Here is a 25,987-nt window from a genome sequence, read left to right as displayed (position 1 = left end):
CCCCTCTGTTGGCCTGGGCTGTGGTTGGCCACCCAGTTTTATGAGAATCTGCAGTGAATTAGAAAATCTGTCAATGCGGGGGAGCAGCCGGCCGCGGATATGCCGTGTCATTCCACCTGTAAAAGAAAATGCTCTTTGTCCATTATCTCCCAGGCTTACCTGACATGAGTTAACCCAGAGGTCAATAACATCTGTGGAGCGTTGCGGGAATCGCTGGGCTGGAGAGAGAGGAGGTAAGAGAGAGCATTGTTGCGGGCTGCATGCATGGATTCCACCTTGCCCACTAACTCTGGTCTGCTGGATGCACAAGTGCCTCTGAGAAATTTCCCTGACTCTTGGAGTGGCCACTTATTCAAATGGCGTAAAAGGGCGTTCAGGCATTGTAAGCCACTATGGCAAGACGTTATACCTTTTATTTATGTATAGATTTTATGTTATATTATACAGAAGACATGTATTTTAATACATGACAATTGGAATATATATATATATTCTAAATATGTTTTATTTCATAAATGCATTTCTTTTCATTTAATTTTAATTTAGTATTTTAAAATGTGAATTATTACAATCATTTAAATAATCATACTAATTAATTAATAATAAATATTAATTATTTAAAAGATTTTACATTTATTAAATACATAGTTTAGTATTAAGGTATTAGTATTTGTAGGATAAAGAAAAAATAATAATATAATAATGTGTATAAGATATATTTGTTATTAATAATAATAATAATATGTCTTAATAATATATATTAATATATTAATATATTTTATAAATGTATTTATTTTAATTTAATTTATTTATTTTTAATTTAGTTTTTTAAAATGTGAATTATTACAATTATTTAAATAATCACAACAAATATTCAGTAATAAATATGAATTAATACAATTATTTTACATTTATTAAATGGTTGTAATGAATTGTTATAATTATTTAATAATTGCTGATTTAGTAAAAATTCAAAAATATTTGTAAAAATGTAAAAAAATGTAAACCTTTCTTGGCAAGTGTGTTTAAACTAGACCATTAAAGCATTATTTTTGAATGTCAGTTGTATCTATCCTTACTGATCATGAGTGTCAATAGTGGAATGCCAGTCAGCGAGGGGTTATGGGAATGTTAGCAGGAAGTGTGTGTGTGTGCGTGTGTGTTCCCCTTTCACTGGAGCAGCTGTCCAGTGCTGGTCTGATGGCCCGGGGACGGCTGTGATTATGAGCTGGTAATTGAAGGACTGGCATAGTGTTGCTCTTCCTCTCTGCTTTCTTCCAAAAGTAATTACTCTCTTCCAGAGTTTGGCTTTATAGTAAAACATGTTCTTATTTAATGATAAGTGCCTCTGAAATTTGTCCATTCACATCGAGCGCCTCCATGTTATTACAGAAATAATTTACAAATTGCTGGAAAGTATTTACTTAGGACTTTTTCCAAGACAATAATAACGATGTCAGTCAGGAACTCAACTTTCTTATGACTGAAAAGGAAAGTATTTGGTTTGTGGTCGACAATAATACTTGCAGCGTTACGTCAAAAGTACAGGAACACACATAATAAATGTTTCTAGTCAAACAAGCAAGTAACTCAAGCAAAAAAAATGGAGCTTTAATGATACGAGTATCATTTGTAACATCACCGGTGTTGTCCACAGTCTTCATTGGCCCCATTAAGAACATAAACAAATGAAGGAACAAACAAAGAACACATTGTGGGATTTTCAGAGTTTTTTACGTGCCTATACTAGTCCAGACTGATTTGCATGGTAATAGACGGCCATGTAAATGTTCTTTCATGGACAACAGAAACACTCACAGGTGCCCAGTTCACGTGCATTAAGGCAAAATACATGCATTTGTGTTTGTTTTGTGAGTCTGTGTGTACGTTTATGACACAGTGTCCGTTTTTAAATCTTTTAAAGCTCTTATATTGAATTTTTATTTCGTTTTCCACGTTTCCCCCATTTCAAACAAGTCAAGCGAGAGAGGTGAAAGGATTTGCCTAATTTGAGTGGATATTTCCGAACCATCCAAGCGTTTTTCAACAATACCAATCACCCAAGACGGACAGCTTTGCATTCATTCGGCTATACGCGGAGTGTCCGTAAACAAAAACTCGCTCGTAATTACCCAGCTCTCTGCATCCGTGCCAGATCAGATGAAGTAAGCCAGCAAACAATAGCAAAGACAAATGTCTTGAATAAAGGAGGAAAACATGTCGTTCTCGTTTAACCCAGACGTGCACCGCAAAAACAATGCTAATCAAGTAGCGCTCCCATCTGTGCCACAAGCCCTCGATCCTTTTCTTGGAAAACTATGTTGTCGCTACATTCATTAACTGCCACAGCAGGGAAGGAAAGCAGGAGAAAGCATGTTTGCCAAGCGGATCACCTGTTCTTCGACCAAAATAGGACACAACTTGAGATTCAATTTTAGCAGCCTGAGAGATTGGGACAGTGTGAGTGTGTGTGTATGTGTATTTGTGTTAGTAAGTGCAGACACATACAGTAACAACTCATACTGAGTGACAGTCACAAGCTGCCCCATAATGCTTTGCTCCTGGCCCTGTTTCTTCGTACCTGCTCTGGGGTGCTGGGCCTAATTATAGTTGACCGCAGAAATTTCCACTACTTTTATAACGAGACCTTCCTGCTCTGATTATAGGTCAGGTCAGCTGTCAATCAGTTCATTTCGGCTGAGCAGAAGACCATCAGACCTGAGTGCTGGTTAACGCTTTATGTGATTAAAGGGAGTATAATGTAAGAAACGGAAATGGAAACGGAATTATTGAACAGTATGAGTATCCGAAAATTCATCAGAAGTGTGTCGTGCCTGAGTTTTGCATTGTAGATGGTCATGTAAATGCAATGACATAAAATAAATATTTATATTTGTTCCTCTTGTAAATGCAGAACTTTGAAAGTAATATCAGCCAGCCGAGAGCTCATGGTAGCGCTGTAAAATACAAAATGACAGGAGGGAAGATGGCTGTTTTCAGAACGCATACATTCTTCAACCTGTGAATCATAGCAGATGGCAGACTCTCTCAGCATATGGAAAACATATCCCCCGCTTTCTTCACCCCTTACAGACCTAATCGGTTCTGAAGTCCTGGAGTAATGCGGTTCTCAATTAGGCCTACTCTCATTAAGGAATATTGCCATTACATGAATCAATTTCTCATGGTTGTTTCGCTGTCAGGCTGGAGTGAGTGCATGGTGGAGCTGGGCTGGAGAGGGAGCCGTGTGTAATTCGACTACAAACAGAGTAGAAAAAGAATGAAAATGCAGATTACAGAACCACACATGATTACAGAGACTGTCCATATTGGAAATGCCATAAAAACAAGGGTGAAATAAGATAAACCTTCTTAATGTTTTCTTTTTATTCATCAAAAGTTAATTATTCTCCTTTTTTGGAGTGTGCTTGGGGGAAAATATACCTGTAGCTCTTTAAGTATGGTTTGAAGGGAACAGTATGTCCATAACAGATATTTGATATTTCAAATATAGGACAATTTGTAAAATCAGCAACTCATTTAAATGAATTAAATAATTTGAATTTTATATTTTTATTTTGGAAAGACGTGCTCATCAAGGCTGCATTTATTTGATCAAAAATAGAGTAAAAAGTAATATTGTGAAACATTATAAAAAATATATACATTTGAATACATTTTTAAAATGTAATTTATTCCTGTGATGGTAAAACAATTTTCAGTAGCGTTCAGTGTCACATGTCAAAAATCATTCTAATGTGCTGATTTGGTGCTTAAGAAACATTTATTATTATTAGCCATGTTGTAAACAGTTGTGGTGCTTAATATTTTTGTGGTGATTTTTTATTAATTAATTAATCCCCCCCCCCCCCCATAAGTTCATAAGAACAGAATTTATTTGAAATCGCTTTACTGTCACTTAATAATACACAGTTTAATGTGTCATCGCTGAATAAATGTATTAATTTCTTTCAAATCAACATTTTAACGATAGCGTAGGCTGTATATATATATATATATATATATATATATGTGTGTGTGTGTGTGTGTGTGTGTGTGTGTGTGTGTGTGTGTGTTTGGATTTACTCAACCCAAACTGACACCATTTTATGCATTATTTGTAATTAGGCATAATTTAGTAAACTCTCAGGATTTTCACATCTGACATTTAAGGTAACAATAATCTTAAGCAAGTAACATGACTATGTTTTAAATGCACTTTATATTTAGGCACAACTTATGGATATTTAGTCAGTTCTATAGCTTCTCCCAAACACTAGCAGACAGCCACAGGTATGTCTAATGGCTTCCTTATATAACAACACATTGTGTTGAAAGGTCACAGTCACCCTCATAAACACCGAGGGCTTGTTGAGGTCCCAGCTGCCTGATGCCTGGAGCTGCTCTGACACTGATAGCACAGAGGTTACTCCTCAGGTGGGTGACACCGACACTCCACTGTCAACTTTACTTTGTTCCACAGTGCATCTCCACCTTTCACCTGGGGGCCCTTTCCCAGAGCTAGCCTTTTCACACCGTGCTTCAGCACAATGCGACCCATGCCCTCCGGACGCCCACACACCCCTCGTCTTTGTTACAGGCCTTTCTTTGCGCCCGTACAGGTGACACGCTGATCGATTGCGAATATTTAAGAGAGTCGCTGATTATGTGCAGAAGTGCATGGCCCGGAGGACAAACGGATGATAAAGGACAGCGAGTGATGGCATTGTGTGGCAGCGCATTCGCGTGACAATGCTCACAAAACAGACATTTCGGATTACATTTCCGAGCGCTGGGCATGTGGGATAATTACAAACAGATCGGCCATTTTGATTATATTAGTAAATGTCGCACTTGAACTATAGTTAACATGTGACGACCTTATGAAATCAAGGGAAAATGTCATCACAAGTCATCTTATTATTATTACTGTCATTCTGTTTGAATGCATTTGAATAGTTAAGAACAGAGGAATGATGAAAAAGCGGCCGCTTCACAAAGGACGCAATCATGATTTTGATTATAATGTTGGAAGGGTGAAATATTGGTCTTTTAAAATCAAGACTCCCTCCAAATGTTGCTTAATCTCAGGCTCTTTGGACACTAATTGGACTATAACTATTTTTTTTAAGCAACATGAGATGAAATATCATGCTTTCGCTCATCTCTTTACGTAATAATGCTCATAAAGTGGATATTGCTTGGAGGCCTGGATTGTTGGCTAAGCTCTGGTTTAGATGCATTCTTTTGGGCCTGCATTTTAGTGTCTCCTTGATGCATTTTCCTCAAAACGGCTTATCCACAACTGGCTCAGGCGAGGTCGGTGATGACATTCCGCCTCTGAAGTCCAATCACTTAAAGTCCTGTAAACACTGGCTTGCTTTTATGTAAGCATAAACTACACAGTGGGTACCGTCTAATAGTGCATATCAATTGCTATTGGAAAAATGAGGGAAGATTACGATTTTAGTCTCTAACAGGCCAAATAAACAGGATCGGGATGATTAGGACCAGATGTGCAAGTTAGAACATTCTAGAAAAAGACATCAGCATGCTAGCGTACCTGTACCAGTTTTACTTCATGATTATTAAAATGGTATACTGTAAAAATAAAATTGGATAGGATTTACTTTGAAATAATTGTTACTTTTTTACTAATTTCACAAATAATTACCTTGGAGGTTATAAAGAAAAAGAAACACAATGAATTAAAAATGACATTTTAAAAAAAAGAAAGGCTCATTTTTGTTTTATTTTGAATAATATATAATATAATATTTTTTACATAATATTTTTAAGTTTTACATACATATATATTTTGTAGTTCACATCAATATGGTCATAATTTACTCTGTGCCAAACTTTATGAGAATAAATGATTTGAAAATATTAAAGACTTGCTTTTGTTCATTCAGTAAAAGTCAATGGGGTCCAAAACAACAATATTGGACCCAACTGTTGACTAAAAATCAGACAGACAAAAAAAAAAAGAAAAAAAAAGATATTCGCTAAATATCATCTTTTGTCCTACAGAATTGTAATGATATGAGGGTGCATAATTAATAATAAAAAAATTGCCTTTTTTTTGTGAACTATCCCTTTAAGGACTTATTGTGTCTAATAGCTTTTTAAAGGATGTTGTTTATGCAAAGGCAGAGGAGCATGTGAACCATTTGTGTTTCTGGATGTTTTGTGGTAAATCCTCCCTCGCTCATCGCTGATCAGATCTGACAGCATTTGAGTTACTTGCAAGATGACGTTTGCAATTGGTACAACAGTTAAAAATTAGGATCCAGGCAAGTAAATGCACTGCAACAATGTGTTATCCATTACAAAGTTATGTAAGACAGTCCAAAATGCATCGATATATAAGAATCAAACCAGACTACAGTGCTGTGGGGAATCTCTCTGAACCAATAGATGACAATCTCATTTGTGTTTTTGTAAATCAGTCTTATCCACAGAAAATGGAACAAGAGCGATGGCATAAACATGGAAATGTGTTGAGTGAGCAAACAGACAGTGTTGTTTTAAGCTATTTAAATGTTGTGCGCAATGCCAAACAAACTTGACTGGGTTTTGCTCCTTAATTAGGAGGGTTTGTAGGGCGGAAGATGCGAAGACACACACGCAAACATACGCACGCACTTATGTGAGCACATGCTACCCCTGTAACCTCACTCTACTGACAGTTACTCTCAACAGTCACTAAACAATACAGGGCGGCACAGGAAATCAGAAGAGAGTCTATTCAAGAAAAATGTGTTTGAGTATGTATTTGAGTATTTGGGTCTAAGTGATCCAGTAATGGGAGAACATGCGCCTTATTATTTATCTTAAGAACATGAGGTCCTTTTACTTTCCCCCTATTCATTTAGTCATTTGGGCATGATGGGAAGGTAGCACCATGGTAGCTAAAGTATCTTAAAGTACAATGTAAATGTTATGGTCTATTATCTATCTAGCTATTCATCTATGATTTTTAAATGTTTTTGAAAAAAGTCTGTTATATGCTCACCAAGGCTGGATTTACTTGTTTAAAAATACAGTAAAAACAGTAATACTGTGAAATATTATTGCAATGTAAAAAAACGGCTTTCTATTTAAATATATTTTTAAGGTGCCCATAAGGTGACATGAACATGGTTTACTTAGTTTTGTCGTGGCCACGACATAATAACTTGTGGGAATGTGATAATATCTTGTGACCACAAGATATTAATTTGTGGGAACGTCATCATTTTGTCGAGGTAACTACATCCTGATGTCTTGGCCATGACTTCTTATGTTGAGGGAACGACATATTTTTTTTTGTGGGCAAGAGTTTAATGTGTAAACAAACCTGCGTGGCCATAGCAACCCGGGATTATCAAAGATGGATTCATTAATATTTTATTTTGAATTAATTTAAATTATTATTTTATTAATTATAGAAATTATTATTAAATTTTTATATTAACCTTGGGATGGGATGTATTACATGCGATCGTCAGCATTCAAATGAAGTTTATCATAAATAAATGTTACATAAAGGGATGTTCTTACCTCGACAAAATGATCTTGTGGCCACGACATAATATCAAGTTCCCACGAGTTAATATGACGTTATCACAAATTAATATCTCGTGGCCATTACATATTATCACGTTCCCACGAGTTATTATGTTGTGGCCACGACAAAACTAAGTGAACCGACCATGTCACCTTACGGGCACCGTATATTTTAAAATGTACTGTCATTTATTCTTGTGATGGCAAAGCTGAAGGCATTCAGTGTCACATGATCCTTCAGATCAGAATATGCTAATTTGGAGCTCAGTTATTATCAGTTATTATGGGTGCTCTGTTTTTATTAATGGTTATTATTTATCGATATTGAAAACAGGATTCTTTGATGAATAGAAAGATCAAAAGAACAACATTTATCTGAATCGGAAATCTTTTGTAGCATTATAAATTTCTTTTCCATCACTTTTGATCATTTTAATGCATCCTTGCAGAATTGAAAGCAGATTTTCTTTTTATTTTCTAAATTTGCCTATCCCAGACTTTTAAATGGTAATGTATAATGATTTCTGCAAAAAAATATTAAACAGTATAACATTGATAATAATAAGTAGCACGGGTATATTTGTAGCAATAGCCAACAATACATTGTATGGGTCAAAATTATTGATTTTTCTTTTATGCCAAAATCATAAGGATATTAAGTAAAGTAAAAATTATTATTATTATCATTTTTTTTGCACCCTCAGATTAGAGATTTTCAAATAGTTGTATCTCAGCCAAATATTGTCCTATCCTAACAAACCATACATCAGTGGAAAGGTTATTTATTCAGCTTTAATTTTAATAATAATAATAAAAAAATATGACTGGTTATATGAGGGTCACATATTAGTATGATTTCTGACAAATCATGTGACACTAAAAAAAAAAAAAAAAAAAAAAAATATATATATATATATATATATATATATATATATATATATATTATATATATATATATATATATATATATATATAAATGATTATTAAAAACATAAAAAGAAATGTGTACAAATTTTATATAATTTAAATAAACATGAATTTCGTATTATTATTTTTACCAAAATAAATAAATAAATAAATAAATAAATAAATAAAATACTACTACTACTACTACTACTACTACTACTACTACTACTACTAATAAACAAACAACCAACAACAAAAAAAACATCAGCAGCATCAGCCACTGTGTAGAGATCGGAACCATTAATTGAAGTAGACGTGTAAATGCATCTGCACATGGAGCCATTTAAACCATTAGAGACCTGCTGGCTGCTGGATGAGTGTGTGTGTGCATGTGTGTGTGTGTGTGTGTGTGTGTGTGTGTGTGTGTGTGTGTGTGTGTGAGAGAGAGAAAGATGCAGTCTGTCTTTTATCAGTCTCCATTAGAGAGGACAGGAGCCTGGCCTCTGATGGCTCATTTGTGTTTGCCACATTAATCTCTGTGAGTAAGCAGCAGCAGCAGGTGGGAATTTCTGCTCACGCTAATCACATGACAACAGAGTCCCTGCACCTGGACATGACTGTGACACCTGGGGCTCTTCCTCTGGGGTTGCTCTTTCTTTCTCTCTACCTATTTATATTGGCTGTGTCTAAAAGCTTAGGCAGCTGCCTGGTTGCCTCGATGCAATATCAACCAATGACCGTGTTTGCATAAAATGTAAAAAAGGATTTTTCAAAGTTGTTAATAAAACAAAGATTACTGGAGTATTTTTCACAAGAAAATACTATTACTATCAATCTTTCTACTTCAAAATGTAATGTTTAATTCAGTGTTACTTGCCATTACTTATTAATTGTTTGTGAGTTTTACTAGCAATTTCTGAATGAAAAAAAAAAAAAAAAAATAAAAAAACTAATTCTAGACTTAAAGGGATAGTTCACCCAAAAAAGAAATTTAGCCCATAAATTACTCACCCTCAAGTCATCCTATAGGGATATATGACTTTCTACTTTTAGATGAATACAGTTGGAGTTATATTAAAAATTGTCTTTGATCTTTCAAGCTGTTTAATGCCACTCAGTGGGTGTTGCATGCATCAGTCCAAAAGAAATTAAATAAAAAGCACCCATTCATTTAAAAAAAAGTGTCTCACACAGCTGCGAGGGGTGAACAAATGGCTTCCTGTAGTAAATTGATGCGTTTTTGTAAGAAAAGTATCCATATTCAAAAAACATAATAATCACTTAAATGTAGCTTGTGCCAACAGTTGTACACAGAAGCAGCTCCGGGTGGATGACGTATGGGGTCAGCGTTGAGTATGCGCCAGTTAGTCTCGTGAAAACCAGCGTTTGTTAACAGGAGCAAAGGAAGCAAAGTTTCCTAACTTTAGCAAAGGAAATCCAGTCTCCTCTTGGCTTATATCAAAATCATCCAACATTCTTCTTTACAAATCCTCATTTTTTACTTTTAATCAGTGACCATTGTTTTGTTTTGATCTCTCCCCTGTGCTTCCGCGTTCCTCACTTCTGAGCGGCTCGTGCGCAAAGCCAAGGTCATACGTCATCCACCCGGAGCTTTTCCTTGTACAACAGTGAGTGCAAGCTACATTAAATGGATTATTACATTTTGAATTTTTTTAATGGATATGCTTTTTATTTAACTTCTTTTGGACTGATGCATGCAACACCTGCTGAGTGGCATTAAACAGCTTGAAACATCAAAGACAATTTTTAATATAACTCCAACTGGATTCTTCTGACAAAAGAAAGTCATATACACCTAGGATGACTTGAGGGTGAATAATTTATGGCCTCATTTTGATTTTTGGGTGAACTAACACTTTCATTTATTTCAGTGCATACCTCCTGAAAATCATTTCTATGGAAGCTTGTTTCTGGAATGGATACAAATAAATACATAAATAATATATATGTGAAGTTAAACATTTATTTTATAAATAAATTAATATTAAGCACAAGTTAAACACATTTATTTATTATTAGTTTAAACATTAGTGGGGATGAGTGAAGAGAAAATTTGTATGCCGAATTGTTTGTCATAGAAGGTGTTACGGAAAGCCACGAAGAGCGTCTTCATCCAGATGACGTCATCAGTCGGAAAAAGCCGAACTCAACTAATGATGAATCTCTATCAGGTGCGCTTGTAATTAGAACACATTAAACCTCAAATACGGGCAGAAACAAGGGAGTGAGGGCGCTTGTCCTGCAGTTTATCCAGCTTTTCTCCTTTTGAGGAAAAACTTTGTGACTGAAAAAAGTTATGAGGTGTGAGTAAATGAGTACAACAGAAATTGGATGCGCATCAAGGATTAATCAACCCGAGACGCTGCTGGTAGGATGACTGTTTTAAGCTAAATCAACTTATATTTAGATAAATGCAGTTTGTGTGTTATTTGGGGGATATGTTTACTTTGAGTATGATAAGGCTGCATTAGAGTGCATATGATTCATATATGGATTTAAAAGTCTGTTAAAGGTGTATATTGTGTTAATGCATAGGATGTTCACTGGTTGATTGTGATTAGAAATTGTATTATTTTTTCTCTTTTTTCTTCTTTAAAGGTTATCAATCTAATTGGAGCTTGAGCGTTTCTACTAAAGGAATGACTGTTTCAAGATTAATTTAACTGTAAACAAAATTCATCTGTTCCAATCTATCATGATATGAATGAAAGCAACAGATTGCAAGTCAAGATTGTAAGACCTTTTATTGGAAGTAAAAGCCAGTTTTGAGATGATTCCTGTGTCCGTGGTTGACTAAGCCCCTTGTCAAGTTAGAGGCAGAATTGATGTGTGAAATCCAAGAAGTAACTTGACAGTTGATAACCACAGCTGACAGCCACAGCTTGTAAACCCAGTTTGATGATCAGCGTAACAGCAGTGGACTTCACATTTGGGCCAGTGCAGAACGGCCAAGCTCAGACGGTGCGTCATTGGAGCAAGAAGGTGAAAGACAGGAAGTTGTTGTTGCTGTCGTAGTGTTAAGTGGATAAGTTGAAAATGGCTGAAGAAGCAGTGGGGAAACCAATTGAGCAGCTTAAAAAGGAAAGGACTGCTGCAAAAATAAGCTTCACGAGACAGGTTAACTTCCTTGGCAGAGAAGCTCACAGGTTAATGGAAGAGGAGCTCAAGGAAGAGTTCAAGAAGCTCTCACTCGTCGCACGGAGGGTGTTCGAGACGAATGATGATTACAGATCTGGACTTCTTGCTGAAATGGAGGCTGATGAGAGAAAAGATGAGGAGCCAGTGCAGCAGGAAGCTGACATTAAGAAGACTGTAAGTGAGTGCGATTTGAAGTTTAATGAAATTGAAAGAATTGTTCAAAATAACCTCTGGTCAAGATATGGATTGCAAGAAGTGACTGGTGCAGTGGCTGAAGCGGAGAGAACCTGCAATCGAGTTGCAAGCATAGCTATTGACAGCAGTGAGTATGAAAACTATGAGGTGCAACTTGACGTTCTCGCAAAACTTGTTAAAGAGGCAGGAAGAGCTTTGTCAAGCTGGGAGAAATGGACCCCTGTTGATGAAAGGGGAGTCTTGGAGAGACGTGTAAGGAGGTTAAAGGAAGACAGCAATGACCTCGAAGCAAAGAAGGGTGAGTTCGCCAGAGTGCGGAAGGTCGCTGAAGATGCATTGGTCGCAAGCCCCAGTATAATAACTATGGCAAACGCAACACCACATATAACTCAAGCCGCACCTATTGTGAGGTTCAGACCAGCAAGTTTGCCTGTGTTCGATGGAAACAAGAGAAATTTCTATCGGTGGAAGAAGGACTGGGAACAACTTCAACAACAGGGAGAACCTTCTGGATCTGTGGAAGTCAAGAAAATTCAATTATTAGACAGCATAGATGTCAGGATTGTGAAAGATCTCCGATTGTCCTCCTACAATACTGCTGTAGATATTTTCAGAGTGCTTAAAAATCGATATGGTAACAAGTATGCGATTACAATGGAAATTGTGGAAGAATTAGAGAGAATTCCTGTGATGAGAGGAAATCAGCCACGCAAAGTGATTGAACTCGTCCAGACAGTGGAGAAGGCTTTAGTGGATCTTACTGACCTTGGAGACATGGGGGTCATAAAAAACCCTCTTGTGGTCAAATCCATAGAAAGTAAACTTCCTGAGTTCATGAAAAGGGACTGGCTTGCGTTGGTGACTGCTCCTGAAAGTGAGGTTACATCAGAAAACCACTTTGACAAGCTTCTTGAATTCCTAGAAGGAATCTTTGAGAGACTTGAGCAACTTAGAGTCACAGAAAAAGTGGAAAGGCAAGAAAGAAAGCCAGAAAGAAGTCATGCATTCACTAGATCAACAAAGACAGCTCCATTTGAGAGCGTGTGCATTGTGTGTGGATCTGAGAAGCACAAAGGTAAAATCTTCTTTTGCAATAAGTTCAAGGAACTGCAGTTTGGAGAAAAGAAGGTAATCCTGAGAAAACTCGGATTGTGTAGGAGATGTTTGGGGTATCATGAAGATGACAGCAAATGTAGAGATGTATTTCTGTGCAGGAGAAAAGAATGCAAAGGAGGAGCCTCTGCAGATCATCATTATCTTTTCTGTCCCAAAGAGGAGACCAGATATGAGCAGGAAGGTAAAGTCACCATCAGAGAAGGAAGAAAGGGAAGCAGATTAACTGTGGAACAAGAAAATTTTCTCTCTGAACTTTCTCCTGAAAAGGTGGAAAAGTGTATAAAAGCGTTTACCAACAGAGCTACGAGGGAAAGATCCAAAGAAGGGAAACTAGGACTGTTGGAGGAAAATGGGCTTCAGGAGCTTCCAGTCATTATGATGCTCAAAGAGGTGACAACCAATGCAGGACAAACAATTGGAACTCTAATTGATCTGGCATCCGATACAAATTACATAACTCATAAAGCTGCTGACAGGCTCGGATTGAGTGGAGAAGAAATCAACCTGGTTGTTCATGGAGTGGGTAAAATGGCTATCCATGTAAGAACCAAAAGGTATCTCCTTAGAATTCGAGTGAGGACACCAGCAGGATCCCAGAAAGCCCACCAGCTTGTCTGTTATGGGTTAGAAGAGATCGCAAGAATGCATAAGAGTGTGAGTCCACAGCAACTGAAGAAGGTATTTCCAGATGTAGACCTGGCAGAGCTAAGAAGGCCTAAAGAGATAGAACTTCTTCTCAGTCATCGGGAAGGAAAACTTGCACCACAAAGAGTAAAAATTGTAGGAGATCTTGTTCTTTGGGACAGCCCACTTGGGAAAATGGTGGGTGGAGCGCACCCAGACTTGTTTGAGGAAGTAAGTGTGACAGCTTATGAGTCAAAGACGCACTTTGCACGGTCAATGAGAACTGCTGTGGTCAAGTATAAAGAAGTTCTGAGAGAAAGTAAACCACTATTTACCTCCAAAACCCCAAAAGAAAAGGAGATGGCCTGCATTGATGCAAAAAGCACATTTGCAAGTGGCAAAGAATTTCTTCAGTGGTGGAGCTGGGATAGCATCGGAGCTGCATGTGAGCCAAAGTGTGGCGGCTGCCGCTGCGGGAACTGTCAGCCGGGAGGAAAAGAGATGACTTTGGCAGAGGAGAAAGAGCTAGAGATCATAAGAAGTGGTCTTACTTATGTGCAAGTGGATTCCCATAGTGATCGACCCCATTGGGATGCAAGGTACCCATGGATCCAAGATCCTGTTTCTCTTCCTTACAATCGGAATGGAGTGGAGTCGACATTCCTAAGAACCGAGAAGCAGCTTGGGAAGGGACCTGAGTGGAAGAAAGTTTACACCGCACAGGTTCATGAAATGGTTAAGAGAAATGCCGCAGTAAAACTAACAAAAGAAGTGCTTGACAAGTGGACAGGTCCAGTCTGGTACGTAAGTCATCTAGTTGCACCAAACCCACATTCAGTCACCACGCCTGTGCGTCTTGTGTGGAACAGCAGCCAGAAATTCAAGGGGCTGAGTATGAACGACCTCCTGCTGAAAGGACCTGATGTGTTGAATTCTATCAGAGCCGTCCTACTCAGGTTCAGGAAGGGAGTTTTCGGAGTATTGGGAGACCTCCATAAGATGTATAATTCGGTATGGCTGGAAGAACGAGAAATGCATCTCCACAGATTTCTTTGGCGGGATACACCTGAGGAAGAAATAGAAGAGTACGCCATAACCAGAGTTAACATTGGGGATCGCCCGGCAGGTTGTATCGCGCAGCTGGCAATGAGGGAGACCGCTGGTTTAGCAGCTTTTGCTCACATGAAAGAGGAGCGGAGAGTGCTAGAAGAAGACAGCTATGTGGACGATATCCTCACATCTCAAAATGATCAGAAGAGGCTGGTCGAGATAGTGAAGGGCATTGAGGAAATCCTTGAAGCTGGTGGATTCTCATTGAAGGAATGGGTTTGGTCTGGTCAAAGTGGGAGGTCTGGATCCGAAAAAACAAACAAAGAGTTTTCAAGCCTGATTCCTGAGAAAACAGTGGTGCTTCCTAATCAGCTGGGGGAAGGGGATGATAAAGCCCTTGGAATTGGATACCTGGCAGAGGAGGATCGGATGTATATAATGACTTCTGTTAATTTTTCCAAAAGGAAAAAGAAGGTGAGGATTGAGCAGGATCTTCTTGAACAGGAAGTTAGGTTGAGGACCCCAAACCCATTGACGAGAAGACACCTATTGAGTCAGGTGGCAGGACTCTATGATCCACTGGGTCTCGTCACACCAGCTAAACAGAAGGGCGCGATCCTCGTTAGGAAAGCATTCCAGGAAGCTGGAAGTGGATGTCTAACAAGACATTCATGGGATACTGCGCTCTCTGAAGGAATCCGGGGAGAAGCTATTGATTTATTTGAGGAGTATGTACAACTCCGGAAAGTGAAGTTCCACAGAAGTCTTACGCCTGCGAACTGGAAAGGAAAACCATGGGGAGTCACTTTTTCGGACGGCAGTGACAGAACCTATGGTGCAGTATTATATCTTAGATGGAATACAAGCCAAGGAGTGGATGTTCGCTTAGTTGAGTCTAAAGCCAAGCTGACACCACTAGAACTGAAGGGGGATCCAGTAAAAGCTGAAGTCTGTGGCGCAGTCTTTGCAACACGTCTTAGGAAATACTTTGAAAAACATGGACGGATCAAAGTAGAGAAATGGTTCCATCTTGTGGATAGCCAGATGGTACTGGGAGCCATCCAGCGCGACAGCTATGGGTTTCAAACTTTCTTTGCAAATAGGATCGGAGAGATTCAGAAGACAGGAGCGATTGGCGACTGGTGGTGGATTCCAGGGAATCTAAACATCGCAGATATTATCACACGAGGGGCAAGCCCTAAGGATCTTGATGAAGATTCCATTTGGCAGAATGGACCAGAGTTCCTTAAAAGGTCAGTTGACAAATGGCCCAAGAGATCAGCAGCTGAAATTGCTGAGGATGCTAGAGAAAGAGTTAATAAGCTCCAGAGGAAAGTCTTCTCAGCGGCAGTGACTAGAGCTCAGATGAAGAAAATAACTGAAGAGAAGCAAATATCAGTACTAGAGTCATTTCGAATTAAAATGCTGAGCAGACTAATCACTGAAAGACTAGTGGATGTTGAAAAGTTCAGTAGTCTGTCAAGGTTGGCAAGAGTCATTGGCTGGGTGTGGCGCAGCGTGAGGAAATGGCTGGAGATAAGAAATAAAAATTCAACATTTGAGAAACAAGATATAGTTGGAATCAGTGGATTTGTACTGACGGTGAAGGAAAGAGAGGATGCTTTGAAGGCACTCTTTTTGGCGGCACAAAAGAGCACAACGTTTCCTGAGACCACATTCTGTAGATTGGTTGTGTGTAAAGAAGAAAACACCGGACTTCTTGTGTGCAGAGGAAGATATGAAACCTTTGAGAAAGAGAGACTCACCATTCCATTATTGCCTATGGAAGCAAGAGTATCATTGCTACTGGCTCATGAAGCGCATGATGCAAATCATGAGGAGATTGCTGGGACACTTCTTAGGATGAGAAGGGTAGCGTGGGTAGTAAAAGGTCGGAGATTGGCCAAAAGAGTGGTGGAAAGTTGTGTCATCTGCAGGAAAGCAAGAGCAAAGAAGTGCAAGCAGATTATGGGTGATCTCCCACCTGAAAGGATTGGACCAGCTGCACCCTTTGAATTTGTAACAGTGGATCTATTCGGTCCCTATGAAGTGAAAGATGAAGTGAGGAAAAGGGTACGATTGAAGGTCTGGGGAATTGTGTATTGTTGCATGGCTTCAAGGGCTGTTCACACAGATGTTGTAAGTGATCAATCCACTGAGGGTTTCTTGTTGTCTTACAAGAGGTTCACTGCTTTGAGAGGACATCCCAAGAAAGTGTGGTCAGATCTAGGCTTAAACTTTGTGGGAGCACAGTCAGCCCTGAAAGATCTTTATGAGTTTCTGGAGCGAGTAGAGAAACCGGGACTTGAAGAGGAAGCCGGGAAACATGGGACCGAGTGGTCTTGGAAGTTTCATCCAGCTAACTCACCCCATAGGAATGGAGCGGCTGAAGCTGCTGTTCGTGTGGTGAAAAGAGCTCTTCTTAATCTAGGAGGTGATGGTATCTTCACGTGGGGAGAATTCCAGACTTTTCTGTATATGGCAGCAAACCTGGCAAATGAAAGGCCCATAGATGCACGAACTCAAAGTCGTGAGTATCGTTTGGAGTATGTTACACCAAACTCCCTGTTGTTGGGGAGAGCAAGTTCAAGAGGAGATTCACGTGACTTCGATTTTGCAGGATACCCATACAAGAGATTAAGAGTTATCCAAGAAGAAATTAATAAATTCTGGGAAAAGTGGAGTCAGTTAGCAGGACCAAACCTGTTCATAAGAAGTAAGTGGCACACAAGGGAAAGGAATGTTGCCGAAGGAGACATTGTCTGGGTTGCAGACCAGAATGCTCTGAGGAGTCAATATAAGTTAGGAAGAGTCATCAGGGCAAATACTGATCCTAAAGGTATTGTGAGGGATGTTGATGTCAGAGTTTCCTCAAGTCACCCAGTCTTTTGTTCAGGTATTGAGAAGTCAGACACAGGAAAGGTCACCAAATGTGGAAGAACAAAAATTCCATCAACCGTTATTCATAGGGATGTTCGGCGGTTAGTTGTGTTGATCCCAGTAGAGGAGCAGTCCAAGAATTTAGAGGAAAGGAGTTGATTGTGACCTCTTGGATTTAAGAATCAAGAGTGTCAAGTGGGAGGTGTGAAGTTAAACATTTATTTTATAAATAAATTAATATTAAGCACAAGTTAAACACATTTATTTATTATTAGTTTAAACATTAGTGGGGATGAGTGAAGAGAAAATTTGTATGCCGAATTGTTTGTCATAGAAGGTGTTACGGAAAGCCACGAAGAGCGTCTTCATCCAGATGACGTCATCAGTCGGAAAAAAGCCGAACTCAACTAATGATGAATCTCTATCAGGTGCGCTTGTAATTAGAACACATTAAACCTCAAATACGGGCAGAAACAAGGGAGTGAGGGCGCTTGTCCTGCAGTTTATCCAGCTTTTCTCCTTTTGAGGAAAAACTTTGTGACTGAAAAAAAGTTATGAGGTGTGAGTAAATGAGTACAACAGAAATTGGATGCGCATCAAGGATTAATCAACCCGAGACGCTGCTGGTAGGATGACTGTTTTAAGCTAAATTAACTTATATTTAGATAAATGCAGTTTGTGTGTTATTTGGGATATTTTTACTTTGAGTATGATAAGGCTGCATTAGAGTGCATATGATTCATATATGGATTTAAAAGTCTGTTAAAGGTGTATATTGTGTTAATGCATAGGATGTTCACTGGTTGATTGTGATTAGGAATTGTATTATTTTTCTTTTTTCTTCTTTAAAGGTTATCAACCTAATTGGAGCTTGAGCGTTTCTACTAAAGGAATGACTGTTTCAAGATTAATTTAACTGTAAACAAAATTCATCTGTTCCAATCTATCGTGATATGAATGAAAGTAACAGATTGCAAGTCAAGATTGTAAGACCTTTTATTGGAAGTAAAAGCCAGTTTGAGATGATTCCTGTGTCCGTGGTTGACTAAGCCCCTTGTCAAGTTAGAGGCAGAATTGATGTGTGAAATCCAAGAAGTAACTTGACAATATAAAAGGTAATTGCAACTTTTTATCTCACAATTTTGACTTTTTTTCTCAGAAATGTAAGTTTATGTCTTACAATTCTTACATTTTTTTCACTCAATTGCGAGTTTATGTCACGCAGCTGTGGCCTAATGGTTAGAGACTTGGACTTGTAACCAGAAGGTTGCAGGTTCGAGTCTCGGTGCTGGCAGGAGTTGTAGGTGGGAAGGAGTGAATGAATACCGCTCTCTTCCACCCTCAATACCCATGGCTGAAGTGCCCTTGAGCAAGGCACTGAACCCCCAGTTGCTCCCCGGGCGCTGGATATAGCTGCCCCTGAACTGCTCCCGGGGTGTGTGTTCACAGTGTTTACTACTCACTGAACTGCTCACTTGGTTTGTTTTAAAGGTGTTCACCAATTTCGAGTATGGGTTACCATACTTGACAAATGTCACGACTTTCACTTTTCACTTTCAATTCTGGGAAAAAGTCAGAATTCTGACATAAAAAGTCACAGTTGCCCTTTTTTATTATTTATTCAATGCTGGAAACAAGCTTCTATAGATCTCACATAGGCTTCTGAGGCAGCACATTAAGTGCAATAAACATTTACATTTCTGTGAATGGTTATAATGTATCTGTTCCTGACAGAATTTATATTATGATTAATTTTTTATGTTTAAGTGAAAATACATTTTTATTCAGCCCATCTGCCACTTTTTATGCATTGGTCTACAAAAATCTAATACAAAATGTATTTTTTACAGCCCCTGGTCACTATGAATCAATGCTATATAGCTAGAGTTACATGATGATTCTGAAAGTATACAGATTTGTATGATGAGGTATGATATTGAATAAATAATGAATTTGTATATTTGTATTTTTAGGTAAACTATCACTTTAAGTGTTTATACATGCACTGGTTTAGGTGGTTTATGAGGACACAAATTTGTATAATGACATAGGTAGGTATCACAATGTGAAGGTGGTTTATAAGGATACTGTGTCCCCGTAATTCAAAAGTCTTAAATAAACATACTACATGGAGTTTTCTGTGAGGGCTAGGTTTAAGTTAGCGTAGGGGAATATATAACAAAAAAAAAAAATTAAAGTATAATAACAATTACACAGATGGAGAGTCCCAATAAACCACCAACACATGCGTTTGTGTGTGTGTGTGTGTGTGTGTGTGTGTGTCTGTCTGTCTGTAGAATCAGTGTGGACTGTAGGCATATAAATTATTGCAACGATTTAGTGATATACACTGCTTCAGTAACCCAAGTCACCAATATTCAAAAATATGCAACTTCTTGTCTAGGATATCAGAGAGCAATCTGTAACAATGCACCCTTTTGACTGAGGAGAATCCACTTCTTAGACAGTAAAAATATAAGGACGACATTATTGTCTTGAAGGGCATCAACAATTCATCTCTCCAGGAGCCTTTAAACCCAGACTAGAGTCCGGGATCAGATTCAGACTGTCTATTCTCCATGGTAATCATTACTCTCGGGTCAACTTGTGATCTCGGGCCAATCTCTGATGGTTTTTCAGAAAGGAGACGTAAAGCTCTCTAAAGTCCACAGGCTCTTTGGCGGTGGTCGTCTGGCAGACAGTGGAGATGATTTTGGGACGGAATTGTTGGAGAGTGACGCTGGCCTGAAATCAGTCGGAACTGACCCAGCAGGACTGTAGGACGCCACACGCCACGATCGCAGAGGGTCAACATCATTGAGCCCGGATCATTTTCCTAATTATTTGGGGTTCAAATGTCAATCCAAGTAAGGTCACCCATTCCAATATACCGCCTGGATGTGGTGATGTGGTGGGATTGAGGAAAATGCAAGGAACAGAATGGGAAAAATAATAGAGTGATGCGACATACTATGGTGTTTATTTTCGGCTAGATGTGATGTTGGCCCAAAGCAAAGCTACCTAATCAGTAGTGGCAGTTCTCGGAGTTGCGTTCCCCAGAGGCCTGAGCTGGTGGAGGAGCTGTCATCTAAGTAATGATTTCTTTATTTTGCAGGGGAAAAGCTTCTCGCCAGGGGAAAAGCACCACTTCCGGCCCAGAGGGAAACCTAAGCCGCAACAAAAACCGACCGCTCCAGTCCATGTCTCAAGCTCCATCTTAAGGGGACCGTGGCAGCACTTTCATCTGGCCTCTCTCCCCTCTTAGCCATCAATATCACCTCTCTTACTGCAGCCATTCAGACCCCCAGAGACTACTCTTTACTTTCCACCAAAGAAAAAAAAAACTAATATTTTGATTCCGTTCTTAAATGGGACAGGGTCCATTTGTTATTTTTTGGGAACACTTGCATATAATATAGTGTATCTTGCCTGAAGATACATATATTGTAAGCTGCGAACGTGTGCCAAAACGTCTGTGTCTTTTGAACTATGTAACACCTTGAGGTAATGTTTACGACACCTCATCTGTCTGGAAGCAATTCGAAGGACTTTTGTGTCAAATATTTTTGTCTTTGACATTTTCACTGATGACAAAAGAACCAGCTTTTGGCTTGCTGTGGTATAAAATTGCTACTTTTGGCCCTGTGGACTTCTCTTAAAACACATTTTTCACAGGAGAACTGTCATTTTCTGAAAGTAAAGATCATTTGCACTACATCTCAAATTATGTATTGTGTTTTATAGCATTCTGCGGTGGAAATGAGGTTTTAAAATGCTCTGTTATTAAATATAGTATTCTAGATTTATAATTTTATCTCAAGATTTTCACTGATACTGTTGCCTCTTTGGTAAACAGGAAGAACAATAGCTTTTGAAGTCATCAGGTCAAATCACTTTTATTTCTAGAGTGCTGTGTACAATACAGATTGTGTCAAAGCAGCTTCACAGAGCTTAACAGAATCAATGATGATACTCAAACTATGGAGACAATTCATATTCCACTGTAAAACAGCTAAGCAATGTCATAATTTAGCTCAAGTTAGCGTTGGTTCAATTCAGATCAGTAGCAGTGTAAAGTTCATTCAGTTCAGTTATATGCAGTTGTACGAAAGGCAGCAATGTGGTGGAAATTATACCATTACCTTTTCTTAAAATTGATATAAATTATACTATTGTATATTGTATTTATATCAATGTTGATATATATTCTACAATGAAATCCATGCATCAAAATTTGTTAGTAGCAAAAATTAATAATTAAGGAATGATGAAAATGACTCTCTGTTCATTTGTTTTTTTGTGTGCATTGTGTGCTTGTGAATAAAGTGAACTGCCCATATAATAACATCTCCTAAAAAATGACTATTACAGCCAGGCTTGCTGGATCTGTGTGTTGTGTTGGATGGGGTAGACCTCACTGTGCTAATATGCCCATGCTGTGTGAACCTCAGTGAAAACAGACCACGAACAGTGGAAAACAGGCACTTTGAAGGGTACCACAGATCCAGTGGGCCCAACACAACAGCAACAAGGCCTTGAAGAAAACCAAAACATTTCATTTTTTTCCACTTGAGCTGCGGATAATCAAGACCAGCTTCAAATCACCAAAACCCAAGCTGAGCACGAGTTGCAGCAATTCCCTCTGTCTCTCTGAGCGATTCTGATTGTTCCAGAAACAACAGATGGAAATTCTGAGCATAAACATGTAAATATTCCAGTCATCAGCGTATATTGACATAGACTGATGTTTCAAATATCAGGAACAGTGAAAAACAGGAGGATATTAGCATCAACCTATAGAAAGCAGAAATATGCGCTACTTAAAACATGAAAAATCTCAATTTCTCCTCACAAACTCACCAAAAATGATGTAACATAATGCAATGACAGTGAAAATTGAATCAGAACCTGCCCACAGTTCATGATGCCGGATTGGAACATGTGAATTTTAGCAGTTGTGTGGAAACGGTTGGGCCTCCAGTGATTTGATATAAAATTTTAATTTGAGCTTCTCACATAGCCAGGCTCTATCTAAACAAAGCGACCTTGCTCGTCAGCCTCATGGGGAGGGTGATTGGCTTAAGGAACCCGTTCTTTGATTGTGCGTAGTTAGCAGAGGGGCCTCGCTTGGTGCATTCGAGCTCTGGCTAAAATCAGGCCGTATCCACTGCCCTGTTCTGACACCGTCGACTCCCAGGCCAAGCTTCCCCCTTCTGATTGCTGCAATATGACACAAACCATCATTATAATCACCCACAGTAAATCTCAACAAACCTCATTTAGGCAAATCAGAGATCATGTAGAGAGACTGCAGCATGCCTCTGGAGTTAGCATAGCACTGCAGGAAAACAAATGCTAGATTCCCTTTGGCAAGAGCTTTGTTCGCAGAAAAATAAATCAGATAGTTAATACATCTCTGATCACGGGCTGATTGCGTGTAATTGAAACGCTCACGGCCGTGAAACGCTGCTGGGAAACTGGTTTTTGTACGGCTATTTTCAACAAATGGCAGTTATATTTCAGTGCTAACTGCGTTGTACTTTTCTTGCCCCCTGGGCTGACACAACAACAGCTGCTTTTTAGCGTTTTTTATAGGCACACAAGGAATGAACAAACTCAGAAAACTTGAATGCTGTCCGATGGCAAGTCCAGAGGCACTAAACACCTATGACTGGAAGTTGCAGCGTAGCTGGGTTTAGCAGCACATGGGCTTAAGCCCAGATGGAAAAAGAGAGCGAGAGTTTGTGGCTATGCCCTGTAATTTTCTACTTGGCAGGTGGGCGATGGCTCTGATTTAATCTGGGCCTTAGCCCTCACCATCCGCATTATTGTTACGGGATTCCCCCAGTCCCTCGCCTCCGGATCTTCTGTCACATTTTGTCATGCCAGCCCTGCGCAGTGCCAGCTGGAGCTGGGGGCACTAGAGACTGCAGATTAAGCATTATCCCCTACCGCCCCCCTCCTCTTTCTGCATATACACCATCCTGTCTATCATGCCTGTGTAGTGGCTTATGAACGTGGGCTGTTGGAATGAGGTTTAAGTGCTGGAGGGTGTGAGAGTGGCATTACTGCCTCATGTTCTGAGCCTGTGTGGAAAAGTCAGATATACTTAAGAACATGTTGTAGAATTTGACTCTGTGGTGTTATCAAAACACTCCTCTGTTTGTTTGAGAATTCCAACCAGCCACACATAGCAACAATGGCTCAACCAATAGCATGAGAATAAGGCAGGGCTGTCTGTTTTTGGCTGACAAATGAAAAACAATGGGAAACCTGTTTGAATACAGTCATTAATTGAGCCATTCTGCGTTTTGTTCTTTTCAACATTAAATGTATGAAATATCAAAATGTTCTGTAATGAAACTCTAGATGGTGCAGGTTGCTCAACATTTAAATACTTGGCTGGTTCAACCCTCCTCATCCCCCAACTCCACCTGTAAAGATCTGCTACAGGGTGATTTCATGTATGTTATATACAGTGGCATGTGAAAGTTTGGAAACGCCTTGCAGAAATCTGTGAGAATGTGAATAATTTTAACAAAATAAAAGAGATCATACAAAAATGCATGTTATTATAATAATAATATTTTTAGTACTGTCCTGAGTAATATATTTTGCATAAAAGATGTTTACATATAGTCCACAAGACAACAAAGTAGCTGAAATTATTGTGAATATTGTGAATGATTAATGTGTTCTGAACAGTTAAACTGAGCACTGAAAAATCCTCCATGTCCTACAGATCCTTCAGTTTTTTTCAGCATCTTTTGCATATTTGAACCCTTTCCAGATGTTTTTTGTTCTCTTTTCTTAATTGTTAAGCTACCCACTGCTCGTCCTTCTTTGTTTTGTGAGCACCTTTCTGAACAGTTAAACTACCCACGATGCTCCAGAAGGAAACACCATGCATTAATTTGAAGATCAAGGTAAACTGTACTTAATTTGTTTTCAAGGAAACATACAAGTATCTTCTGTTGCTTCTGAAGGGCAGTACTAAATGTGGGGAAAAAAGATAGATATTTTCTACAAAATAAGAAAAATTTGGACATCTTCATCCTGTTCAAAAATTTTAACCCCCCGGCTCTCAGTGCATCGTGTTTCCTTCTGGAGCATCAGTGAATGTTTGAATCTTTTTTAAGAGCTGTGTTTGAGTCCATATGAACTTTTTAATATTAAGAAGAATGTTGGGGGCAATGTCATTTGATCACTGACTGGTGATATACCGTCCTGTGGTTGCTCTATTTCTGGCAATTGTTTCATTGTTGTTTCTTTGAGGAAATAATTATTTTGTGCTGTATTTGACATCTTGTATTTACTGAGTTTTATATATATATATATATATAATATATATATATATATATATATATATTTATATATATATATATATTTAGCATCTATCTAATTGTTTATGTTTGTTAATTACTATTTCAAGAAAATCACAAAAAAAAAACTTTTTAAAAACCAAACTTCATTTTTTTTAACATCATACAATATTATTAGAAAATACAACATAAAGGTTACCCCCTTTCACTAAACATTTGTTGAACAAAATACAACAAAAAAAAAAGCAGTTTTTTTAACAGACTTTCAGGCCTTATTCTTGGAAAGTGCCATAAACTATGTTTGCAAATGCCTTCCTGAACGTGTGGCGCATTAACATTGATGAGTATTTATTTTTTGTTCATAACCACTCTGCTCATGACTCAAGAAAAATGTCCTCTCCAAGTTTGTAATGGCAGTACAAATTGTACACAACTCAGTCACTCGCACAGATACGGCAAACCATGAGCAAATAAACTCTTCCTGTAAAAAACTTTAGTACGAAATTAAACTGAGCGCAGTAGTTAAACACAAAACAGAAACGTCCAGATATCTGCAGAAGACAAATCTATGCTGCCCCCCAAAAAGTAACGGTTATTTGTTCAGTCATGTTAAGATCCGGAGACAGACAGCATGAAGAGTGGCTTTTATCCACAGCTTGTGAGTTGAATGGAAACTAGTTATGGCTTTGATGTGAAGCCAGCGCATTTTGGACCGGAGTAAAGAATGGTGATGAATGTGCCCTGGGATTCCTGCGTCTCGCCTGGCCCCTCTTGGTCTACCGCTACACCGCATCATTTCTTGTGGCCTTATTACTGAAGCCGTGGTGTTGGGAAGACCCTGCCACAGGGTTGAGAGAAAGAGAGGGATTTTCCATCCCTCAAATTCTGTATATTGGAAATGTGGGGTTTCAGATACCCTCCAAACTGTGTGTGCAGCAACAATGCATATGAGACCCAACACATGCCAAAACATACAAGTCTGCAGCAGGGGGCCCCGGCTGCTCTCAACACGTCTGCCATTTGCAACGCGGAACAACCATCTACCATGAAAATCATCAAAATCATGACGTTTTAAGACCATCCCCTACTGAAAAACATAACAAAACATAAGATAAAGTGATAAAAATGAGAAGGGTTCAATTTGTCATTGACAAGTTCACATCCTGAAAGTATAATTATGTCAT

At 38.7% G+C, this 25,987-nt stretch overlaps 1 protein-coding gene and 1 pseudogene across 1 annotated transcript; one reads left to right on the top strand and one right to left on the bottom strand.

Annotated features, from left to right (window-relative positions):
* Window positions 1-10,431: 10,431 nt before the first annotated feature.
* Window positions 10,432-17,894, top strand: LOC109083399. The gene is made up of 2 exons (XM_042756245.1): window positions 10,432-10,846; window positions 11,077-17,894. The coding sequence occupies exon 2, from the start codon at window positions 11,515-11,517 to the stop codon at window positions 17,638-17,640; it is 6,126 nt and encodes a 2,041-aa protein (XP_042612179.1). The 5' UTR covers window positions 10,432-10,846; window positions 11,077-11,514; the 3' UTR covers window positions 17,641-17,894.
* A 4,696-nt stretch (window positions 17,895-22,590) lies between these two features.
* The window catches only part of LOC109083398, a 53,559-nt pseudogene continuing 50,162 nt past the window's right edge, over window positions 22,591-25,987 (bottom strand).

This window comes from Cyprinus carpio, unplaced genomic scaffold, assembly GCF_018340385.1.
Source record: "Cyprinus carpio isolate SPL01 unplaced genomic scaffold, ASM1834038v1 S000006820, whole genome shotgun sequence".
Taxonomy (NCBI): Eukaryota; Metazoa; Chordata; class Actinopteri; order Cypriniformes; family Cyprinidae; genus Cyprinus; species Cyprinus carpio.
The sequence above is the reverse complement of the archived record's forward strand: the minus strand, read 5'-3'. Positions and strand labels throughout refer to the sequence as shown.

Excerpts from the sequence above, each read along its gene's own strand:
- LOC109083399 (XM_042756245.1), top strand. The coding sequence starts at position 11,515 with ATGGCTGAAGAAGCAGTGGGGAAACCAATTGAGCAGCTTAAAAAGGAA.